We start from the raw sequence: 10,719 nt of genomic DNA, 5'->3' as shown, positions 1-10,719 counted from the left end.
GGGCACGGCGGGACCATGGTGAGTGCGGGGCTGCGGGGCACGGCGGGGCTGTGGGGAGTGCGGGGCTCCGGGGCCGCTCTGCACGTGTTATCCCCTGGTGCCACTGCCCGGCGAGGGGCTCAGAGGGGACCGGCCCCGGGCTGGGACCGCTGAGGGCGGGGAGCACGGCGGGGCGGGGGTGACTGAGGCCGCTCTGTTTGTGTCTTGCAGGCTCGGAACGCGGAGAAGGCCATGTGAGTGCGGCGGGGGCACTGCAGGGCGGGCTCCGCTTGCGGCGGGGGTCACCTCGTCTGAGGCTGCGGCTCGACCTGGTCTCACACATCCGTGCCCGCTGGGTGTACCTGATCTCGCACATCTGTGCCTGCTGGCTGTGACTGGCTGGCCCATAGAACTCACTGTTCAGCCTCTTTTAAAGCACTGACAGTTTAATGATGCTTTTGGGTACTTGGTTGTTCATGTGCTGGTCCAGAGGCAGTGGGAGTAGGAGGGCATCTGCACACAGGTGCCTGGTGCTGCAGAATTCCTGTAGCTGTGCTGGGTGGTTCTGTGCAGGACTGACCTTGGAGCAGTGTACTTGTACCCCTGCAGGCCGGGGGATAAGTGCACTGAAATATGTTGTAAAGGACCCTTGTGGTTTTAGGCAGTTCCCATTTTGGGAACAGGGATGCCAGGCCAGATAGGAGGAATCTGTCAGCGCTGCTTTATTTGAGAAATGAACCACTGAGGATTTCTAGTGTTGAGACGTCGTTAGCTGGAAGAGCTAGGGGTGCTCAAAGAATGTGTTCACGCCTTTGTTTTGTACAGACTGTGATTAAGTCCATAATAAACATCCAGAGCAAAACTTGTTCTGGTTGGAATGTGGACTGGTGAAAGTAAATGTGCTTTCTTCTCTTTAGGACGGCCTTGGCAAGATTTCGACAAGCCCAGCTTGAGGAAGGAAAAGTCAAGGTGAGATGTAAAAGCTCTGGAGGTTTGGTAGCTCAAGTCAGGGAGGAAGGCAGGCCTTGTTCAGAGCTGTGTTGGGCCACAGGCCAGGCCCAGGTGTCCTGTAGGAAGCTGACTCCTGTTGGAAGGAAAATATTTTATCTGACTGCCTTTCACAGTCACTCAACCAGGAAACTTCTCCACTACAGTTGCTCTGAACGTTTTTACTTTTCTCTTTCATATTGTATATTATGCAGCGAAAGGGGCTTTAATACCTGTTAATAAAAGGTAGAGCTTTTAGTAAAAAGGCAGAGCCTTTTAATAAAAGGGGAAAGGGACAAAATAACTGCACACAAATCCCTAGAAGCAACATGAAGTATTAGTTTGTGTAAGCGAGCCACTGGAATGTGAAGAAGGTATTCTGTATAAACTGGAAAAAATTACATTAGTTAGTAGTAGCAGTTGAGAAAGGCTTAACCTTAAGCAGGTGGTATGTGCTGAAAATGTTGAAACTGTCCTGAATGGAACATTTGTTGCATTAGAGAGAATTGTAGGGTGTTTTAAAAAAAAAATCAGGTGAGATATTTTGGTTTGGATAAAGTGGATTCAAGTAGGTTTTTATAGTCTGTGATAGTTTAATTTGTCAGGGCTGTAAATCATTATTGTTTTCCACTTACTAAAAATCCATGGGAGCAGAAAAAAAAGCTTCAGAGGTTTTTTTTTACTAAAAAGCCTTGGAGCTTGGTAGCATAATTTGGGATTAATTGAGCAGTAAAGCCTGTGTGAAATGCTGTGTGTCAGTGCTCAGCTGAATTCGATGGTGTGTGGTTTTCTGTCAAACAGGAGCGAAGGCCTTTCCTCGCATCAGAGTGTAATGAGCTGCCCAAAGCTGAGAAATGGAGGAGACAGGTAATGTCAGCCTGTGGATTTTCTAATTCTGTTGGGAGGTGGAACTTCAGCACTCCCTCTTTAGACAGCCTGCTTACAAAGGGTTTTCCACACTTGTCAGTACCCTGACAGTTAAATCATAGAATATTTTCTAAGACTGTACAGCTCAGGGTTCAAAGCAGGTCCTACCACATCAGATTGCCCCAGGGCCATGTCCAGCTGAGTTTTTAACATCTTCAGGGATTTGGATTCGAGCTTTTTGGGGCTGCTGTTCCAGTGTTTGGTTTTCTTCTTAAGATAACCCTTGAATTTAATTAGGATTTGTCCAGTTTCAACTTGTGTTTTGCTGGTACTTGTCTTACTGTCATGCACTTCTCAAACAATTTGGCTCTGTCTTCTCTGTACCCTCCACCAATTTAGAAATGAATTTCTGTGTTCTTATTTGACCAGATCATTGGGGAGATTTCCAAGAAAGTGGCACAGATTCAAAACGGTAAGATTTTTCTAACTATGTTTTATTCTTTGACTCTCCAGTCATAAGCAGTTACAGTAAAAATCCCATTTCGTGTGAACTACACTGTTTCCATTGAGTACATTCTGAAATTCTTCTGGTGCTTCTGTGAGCTGCCTGATTTATTGTCCTTTTCCTCTTTGACAGCTGGGTTGGGTGAATTCAGAATTCGGGACCTGAATGATGAAATAAACAAACTTCTGAGGGAGAAAGGACACTGGGAATACAGAATAAAGGAGCTGGGAGGTCCTGATTATGCTGTAAGTGTGGAATATGTTGTACTTCATGGTTGTTCTGCTTACAAGCAAAATGACTGCTGAGAAAAATATGCAACATTTAGTTACCCATGGATGGCTTGGCCAGTGTTTATTAGAGGGGATCTTTCTTCAGCCCCTAAAAATGTTTGTTTGTGTTAGAACAAAGTTTTAAACTATGAACTCTGTTTATTTTCCAGCGAATTGGCCCGAAAATGTTAGATCATGAAGGGAAAGAAGTTCCAGGAAACAGAGGCTACAAATACTTTGGGGCTGCAAAGGATTTGCCAGGAGTTAGAGAGCTTTTTGAAAAGGAACGTAAGTAAAGAGCAGCTCTTCCCAGACATGAATCTGTGTAGTAGAACATCTTGAGTAAAATACTGTTGTAGTTTGTGGGGAGTGCTGGTAACAGCATTTCTGAACGTCCTAGCTCAATGAAACACTGAGCACAGGTAATTAATTAAGTGCTTTTTCTTTGGGCAAAGAGCACCCTTGGCTGTTTGCAATTAAGGAAATCTAGAAAGGAGTAAACTGGGTTTAGAAAGGTTTCTACTGGGAGTTCCAAATGATAAGGACTGATGTCCTATGGGAACTTCCCAGCATAACAGGCGAACTTTATTGAGAAGCTGTAAATAGTACTTGGAGTTCAGGACCAGAAAAAAATGGTGAAAGAGGGAAAGCTGGGTTGAACATCGTTTTAGAAGCAGCTTTCATTACAGAAAAAACAATGTAAGGGGATGAAACTTGGTCATGGAATGAGTGGGAACAGCTTGGGCCTGAAAGTGAGGCAAAGACAAATTATGGGAAGTACTCCAGGATGTGGTGGAAGCATTGGGTCGTGTACTGGAACTGCCTTGTGTGGGCCAGAGGGTGACACCAGTGCTCCCAGTGCTGGCAGCAGTCCCATCGTGCGGGGTATTGGCTGCAGCCAGGCAGCTGTGGATGCTGTGAGGTTGGGGAGGGGCTGGGGACACTGAGCAGGTGATGGAGGTGACCTGGGTGGGTGACAGTGGTGTTCTTGCAGCCCTGCCACCCCCACGGAAGACTCGGGCTGAGCTTATGAAAGACATCGATGCCGAGTACTACGGCTACAGGGATGAGGATGATGGGATCCTGGAGCCCCTGGAACAGGAACATGAGAAGAAAGGTATGTGACATTCCAGAGCTGCACAGGTCAGCCCAGGAAGGGGTGATGATGGACTCTGAAGTTAAGGAACCTCTTTCTTTCCCCTGTGGGCCTTGTCTTGTGCTTAGCTGTCAGACTTTGTCACATGCATATCCAAATCACTGTAAGGCATTTCAGGGGGCAGGTGCTTTAGAGTTGACTTTCACCTTTACTACTGTAAATGATTTAATATTTTAGCAAGTCATTCACTACTGAAGCAAAAACTCCTTCCCTCCCCTCCTTTTTCGTGCTTAAGAATGTAGAACAGTGCGTTGCAGCAAGATCTGTGGAGCCTAAGCAGTTCTCTCCCTCCCTCGTGAAAACTGACCCTATCATCTGTTTCCTGTCTCACCTCATTATTTATTCATCCATAAACATAGCTGGTTACTTTTCTGGGAGATTAGAGGGGCCTGTTGGAAACCCTGCAGTCTAGGTGGGCTGTGTTAATTTATCGATGTCATCTCTATCAGGGCTCCCTCACATCTGAGTATTTTTTCCTTTGAAACCTCTTCTTTCTCTATAGATAACACTTACCCACATGTCTGCTCACATAGTTTTCTAGCATTGTTTCTACTGACTTCCCTGGTGAAGACACCAGGATTATGAGTCTTAGTTCCTGAAACTCTCTTCAAAACTCAGCACTGTGTGCCATTTTCTGGGATTTGTGTAGCTCTAAGCAAGAGGGCACAGACCAGTTTTAAAGTTTCCTAAGTAGTTCTCTTAGTGCTTTTGCTGAGCACTGGCTGATCCTCACAGTTATCCCTTCTCCATGGGTGAGGCATTCACAGAATTCAAGGTCATGCCTTGTTGGTTAGATGGGAGGGCAGGGAGGAAGGGGGCTGAAGGAAATGCTTCGCTTATCAGTGTCCTGCAGCAGAGCCTGGAGCCCTAAAGCCTGGGAAGGGGAGCTGGCTGCAGGCAGTCCATAGTGCAGGAGGGGAAGTTGTGTGGTGAGAGTCCCAACAGCTCCCACTCAGGGTCTGTCCTGCACATCCTGCTTGTCTGGGAGCTTGCAGTTTTTACCTTGTTAAGTAAAGTTTTTGTGAAACAAAGTATTGAAAAAAATTTCTTAATTTGGGGTTCCTTTTCTCGTAGGGAACCACACACAAACCATGTGCCACTGGTTAGGTCTTGCCCTCTCAGGGAGAGCATTTTAATGTGTGATCTGTGAGAGCTTGGGGAATGCCTGCTGGCTCCTGTTGCTGTAGGCATTTCCTACTGCCAAGATGCATTAATCTGGCACCTCTGTAGCATCTTATGCACTGGCCATGTCACTTGTTAAGCTTCTTAAAACTTGTTTTAGTGCTCTTACTGTCACTCTGCTGTAATAGAGATGCAGCAGCCTGGCAGCTTCCACTTAGCAGCAAGGAACAGAACTGGGATTGTGCTATAAAGTAACAGAAATACCCTCCAAGATGGAAAAAGAGACTTCCGTGGGTGGTCAGTGTAAGGAGCATTATCATGTTTAATTAGCCTCACGGTGATCAGCACCCCTGTAGCTGCTGACAGGCTACAGAGCTGTAAGAGCCACTTAGCCTGCTCATGTGACCCTGCTGCTCAGGTCAGGAAGTAGGTTGTTATTTATCTGTGACATTTAGAGTCCAAAATGTACTCAAATGAAGGCATTAGCAAGTACTACACTGTGACAGTGTATCAGCATACACTGATATATTTTATTACATACTACATGAAGGTTCTACAGGGTGTGGTACTGATGTAGAGGATTTAGGCAAGAAGTTTAAGTCCATTGGAAAAGCTCTGGCAATAAGACCATGCTGCTCTAATGGGCTCTCAGCTACATTTGCCATTTTCCTTTGCTCCCCAGTTATAGCAGAAGCAGTGGAAAAATGGAAGATGGAGAGAGAAGCACGACTCGCAAGAGGTGAGGAGGAGGAGGAAGAGAACATCTATGCTGTCCACGAGGAAGAGGTAGGGGATGGCTCAGGTGATGTGACTTTTCATGTGTCTTCTGTGCTCCCTTCTTGGACGTGGTGTTACTCTGCCAAAGGCCTGTTTGCTGCTGTCCTGCCCCTCTCTCCACCTGACCCACTACACAGTTGTCCTTGTTTAGTAAGAATCAGTAGGAGGGGAGTGCACATGGCTCAGGTTCAGGAAGTGCTGGAGGCTGGCAGCTGGAAGTCCTTTCAGTGGAGTGAGAAACACTTGCAGTCTTCTTGCTTAGCTGGCTCCTCTTCTGTTCACAGCTTCGCTGTGGCAGCCACAGTTATGGAAGGGGAGGATTCATGCCCATGCCACAGCAGAGCAAAGGCCATATTAGAAATGGAAGCAGTAATGCTGAAAATGTCAAGGAGCAGGATCTGCATGTGATCCTTGTCGAGTTCCTGTGGTGCTGGATCCCCTTCACCCATTCCCATGCTCAGGTTCCTTCCGGCAAAGCAAGTGAAAAATGTGGGTTTTTTATTATCTCTCTATAAAAAAAATTTGATGTGATTTTTTCACTTTTTAGTCTGATGAGGAAGGTGGCAAGGAGAGAGAAGGTGAAGACGGCCAACAGAAATTTATTGCGCATGTTCCAGTGCCAACTCAACAGGAGGTAAGACATAACAGCACTCAGCTGCAGAGATGCACGCTTGCTTTTGCAAGACACATCTTAATTTACATCAGGTCATCAGTCAAAGTGCCCTAAATTTGTTATTTCTGTGACTCGACTCTGCAGCTCTTGCAAATGCTACAACCCTTTTCATCTGAGAATTTCCAAAACCTTCTTAAGTGTTCCATAAATTGGGAAGTGCTGTGGTGCTATTATCAATAACTAGGATTGCCTACTACATCTGGACTGTGCCTTTTTTCTGATAGTCCGACTTATTTTGTAATTTAATGGGATGATTTCTGAATTGCAGGGTTAGCTCTCATCAGTTTTCTAAAATTATTTTGGTGGCATGACCTTGAACTGACTATAATATTTTGAAATTGCTTTAGGGTGTATATTACCTGAACAGTAACAGGTTGTTTGAAGAATAATTCAGGCAAAAATGTTCTGGAGCTGCTTAGCTGATTCTCTTTCTTAGTGACAAATCACTCCATACCTGCTGCCTACAGGATTATGCCTTCTAGATGCTAAATTACTAAAAACTAAGGTTCAGTACACTCATTGTGAGAGATGCTGTGTGCAGTTTGGACAAATGTAAAACATTACTGAGTTCAAACAGGTCTTGCAGGTTGTTGTTAGTAGATCTTTGAAGTATGTGCTTCGTAAAGAACCATGTTGGCACTTCTGGCAAAATGCAGGGCAGAGGTTCCTGGCTGTGGCTGATGTGAAGGGCACACTCACTAACTGTGACTTCAGAGCTGTGGGCTCTGTGGCATAGCCCCACATGTTCTGCATTTCCTAAAGCTCTAGCTGAGAGAATTGTTTGGAACAAAACCCAAGTGACTGAACTGAGATCAGAAGGGAATGGCAGCTAACAAACACCCTGAGTAACAAGGGTGGCAGCAGAGATCAGAGAGGAGGCATCTGTTTTACTGCTTCTTTTGACTCCCAAGAGCTTCCGCTGAGTATTGAAAAAGATTCTCCTGACTCATCTTAGTTCCTCTGCTTTGACACCAGTTCACAGCTCCAACTTTCACAGGCTCTTTCCTGTGGTTTTCTCCTTCCTGTGTTTTTCTATAGCTGAGCATCTGAGGTTTCAGCATCTCAATTGAGCTGAATCCATCCTATTTTTATCTCTGCAGATTGAGGAAGCTCTTGTACGGAGAAAGAAGATGGAGCTGCTCCAGAAGTACGCCAGTGAAACCCTCCTGGCACAGAGCGAGGAGGCAAAGACACTTCTAGGACTGTAACATTGCACCAGCATGGCCTGGTTTGTGTGTAATCCCTCTGAAAGCAACAGGTTCCTAAGTTCTGGTAGCAATGGGTTTAGCTCTGAAAGTCCCTTTGGATGTGGAGTAAAAGGCTGGAATTACAGTGTGGTGTGCAGAAGGAGAAGCCTCATTCTGCTTTCTCCACTAGGATGACTTGCATTCACTCCAGTGCTGGAAAAGGTCAAACCTCGGTGAACTTGTCTCTGCACCCAACAACTGTCTTCAGTGCTTTCAGTTTGGGAAAGGCTCTGTGCAGTGGGGCCTCTTGCAGGTAGAACCACACCCAGTGATCTCCTAAATGCTGAAGGAAAACCCATGGTGTTCCTGCCATCGTGTCTGCTCTGTCCTGACTGTAAGTGTGCACATCTTCTCACGCTGGGTTTTGTTGAGCTGAGAAGGAACTTACACAATTACACCTGCTTAGTTTACCAGAATAACCTGGAACCTGTCTAGAGGTACCTCGAAGGCAGATCTTACGAGTGACTTTGGAGGAGATTTGGTTCTTTCTAAAACACATGCAATGTCTAAAACCTGTTACCTTTTTTGTGGTTTGTAACTGTGCCTGGATGAACTGCTTAAATGCTGGATATTCCAGCAGCCACTGTAAAAAACTTTGCAATACCTTGTTCAAGTCTTTTTAGTAAAACTTAATTCAAACATGATGTCTTGTTTTATTCTAGTTCAAAGGATTGTGGTGATTCCCTAATGGTAGCCAAAGATTGGGATCACAGAGAGCCATCCCTGTAGGGATTTGAAGCTCTGCATCCCTTACTGCTCTTGGCTCGTGTATCCTGGGACAAGAGGCAAGGCAGAGCCTGTTCAGAGTCTTATGGGTGACTGACATTGTTGTACAGGTCTGAATGAACAGCATTTGAAATTGGACATCTGCAGCCATGGAGTGCTTCTGTCCAAGGAATAGAGTATTTAACAGCCAAGTCTGGGAATGTTCAGCATTTCTGGATGCTGTCAGTATTTATCTATTACAATCTATTGTGAATCATCCACTCCAGAACAACCAAAGCTCCAAATTACAGAGACAAGCTTTGTGTTACTTGATGCAAGTGATCAAACAAAAAATTTTGAATTGAAAAAGTGGAAAGCATAGCTGCCAAATTAAAACCTTAAAAAAACCTCCAGAATAAATCAAAAGCTCGATTATTGGTAGCAAGCAAACAACTAACACCACAAACACATTCTTCTCTCTTCCTGTCAGCAGTGCAGCTTTCTCTGCTTAGTAATAAAGCAGCAAACAGTGGTTTTATGGCTTGTAATAATTCGTTGTAGATTTGCTAGACTCTGTGGTGGAGATAACCAAACTAGATTTAAAGGGGAAAAAAACCAGCTAGTTTTTATGGCCTGATACAGTCTGAGGCTTGGTAATACCAGTGGTAGATCCCTTCTGTCACTATATGAATCTGTAAGATAAAAGAAGACAGAAGGGTAAAGGCAGATCAGGGACAGAGTGATGGTAACAGAAACACAGAAGAAGAATGAACTGAAAGAATGAGAAAAAAACAACAGAATTGTAATTACATTCATGTTCAAAGGAGTATGACCAACATCATCATGTAAAAGGGAAGTTTATAAGACAGGGCTGATCTCTGCCAACCAACACAGTAATGGAATAAATGCACAAAAATGCAGTGTGTAACTGTGCAAGGCAAACTGGCTGCTGCCTGGCCCTGCTGTGCCAGATCCTCTCTCTGTAGCTCTGAGTGTGAAGCATTTTTGAGCTGAGTGCTCTTGGCTGCATCTGAGGGAACAAATTGCAGAGTAATTATTTGCCACAGTGGCCTATAGCAAACTGCCCGTGTCCTGCCAGGCTGTGGAATTGCTGATGGAGTCAGGGTGGGGAAGCTGCTGTGGCCACAGCCAGGAAACTGATCCTGTTTGTCCTGGAGAATGGAGCAGTGGGCAGGCTCTGCCTTCACTCTGAGTGTGCAGCTGTGCTTGGATGTGTGTGTGGTGTCAGGCTTATGGCTCATACCATCTCTGCAGAGCCTCAGCCCTAAACACATCCAGGTTATAGAACAAGTACTTTATGGATTCTTACATGTAGCTTGTTCTGTCTGCTTCAGCGTTCTGCCCTGGGCGTGATCCTGGCTTGAGCACCAAGGGGATAAACTCTAATTGTTCTGTCTGCTGCATTGATTTGGGCCTGTTTTTGTCTCTTAGAAATGCATTTGTGTGTTTCATTGATCGAAGGCCACCTTCCTTGTTCTGTGCGCTGGTGAGCGCCGTGCCATCGCTGAAGGATCGGTTTCTCCCCGCGGTCAGAGGGGTGGTGAGGAATATTTGCTGGCAGCACTAGGAAATAAGTGGATTTACCTAATCTGCATTAGCAGATGAGCAAGATAAACAGAGATGGCTTTGCAGAGTATCCATTAACTAATGACATTTTGTGCTGCTTGTCTCACTTTCAAGTCCAACTGCAGGGGAATGCCTTTGCAGTGCAGAGCCGAGGGACTGTGGTGTTTGTGCACGGTAGGCTTTTTCCCAAAAAATGAATCACAGAATGAGTCAGGCTGGAAGGGACCACTGTGGGGCATCTGGTGCCACCTCCCTGCTCCAGCAGGGCCATCCCAGAGTACAGGGCACAGGATTTGTCCAGACAGTTCTGGAATATCTCCAGTGAGGAGAGTCCACACCCTCTCTGGACGATCTGTTCCAGTGCTCAGTCACTGCGCAGGGAAGAAGTTCTTCCTCGTGTTCAGGTGGAACTTCCTGGGCATCAGTTCTTGCCTATTCCTCTTGTCCAAGTGGTTGGCACCTCCGAGCAGAGCCTGGTCCATCCTCTTGTCACCCCTCCCAGTGCGGTCCCCTCTCAGGCTGGACATGCCCAGCTCCCTCAGCCTTTCCTCGTAAGAGAGATGCTCCACTCCCTTCATCCGCTGGCCAGGCAGAACCAGAGAGAATGCTTCTTCTGGTTTGTCATTAAACTAAAAAACAGTTACCTCCTCGGTCGGAACGTTGTGCTGCTCTTGCCGCGGTGCCACCCCCGGTGCGCCGGAGGGGCCGAGCCGCGGGTGCGTGGCGGGGGAGTTCCGAGGGCGCGGAGCCGCTGGCCCGGGGCTGACGTTGGCCCGTGACGCGTGTGACGCTGCCCCGTGAGTTAACAACCAGACCAAGCAGAACAAGGCGGTTGCCGGCCCCGC

The 10,719-nt window shown here is 46.3% G+C and overlaps 1 protein-coding gene across 3 annotated transcripts in view; it reads left to right on the top strand.

Annotated features, from left to right (window-relative positions):
- ISY1 (ISY1 splicing factor homolog) overlaps window positions 1-8,226 on the top strand; it is an 8,385-nt gene extending 159 nt beyond the window's left edge. For 2 of the 3 annotated variants that reach the window (XM_042026688.1, XM_042026689.1), the window contains exons 2-11: window positions 211-233; window positions 897-948; window positions 1,768-1,833; window positions 2,263-2,305; window positions 2,471-2,583; window positions 2,778-2,895; window positions 3,602-3,724; window positions 5,568-5,671; window positions 6,210-6,296; window positions 7,436-8,226. In XM_042026688.1, the coding sequence (XP_041882622.1) occupies window positions 211-233; window positions 897-948; window positions 1,768-1,833; window positions 2,263-2,305; window positions 2,471-2,583; window positions 2,778-2,895; window positions 3,602-3,724; window positions 5,568-5,671; window positions 6,210-6,296; window positions 7,436-7,543 (837 nt within the window). In that variant the 3' untranslated portion in view covers window positions 7,544-8,226. Of the gene's footprint in view, window positions 19-210; window positions 234-896; window positions 949-1,767; window positions 1,834-2,262; window positions 2,306-2,470; window positions 2,584-2,777; window positions 2,896-3,601; window positions 3,725-5,567; window positions 5,672-6,209; window positions 6,297-7,435 lie in introns of all 3 variants that reach the window. The other variant, XM_042026690.1, reaches the window with a different exon arrangement.
- The last annotated feature ends 2,493 nt before the right edge of the window (window positions 8,227-10,719 follow it).

Source organism: Corvus kubaryi, unplaced genomic scaffold (genome assembly GCF_017639235.1).
Source record: "Corvus kubaryi isolate FWS band 111438036 unplaced genomic scaffold, C.kubaryi_AGA036_p1.0 37285, whole genome shotgun sequence".
NCBI lineage: Eukaryota > Metazoa > Chordata > Aves > Passeriformes > Corvidae > Corvus > Corvus kubaryi.
The sequence above is the reverse complement of the archived record's forward strand: the minus strand, read 5'-3'. Positions and strand labels throughout refer to the sequence as shown.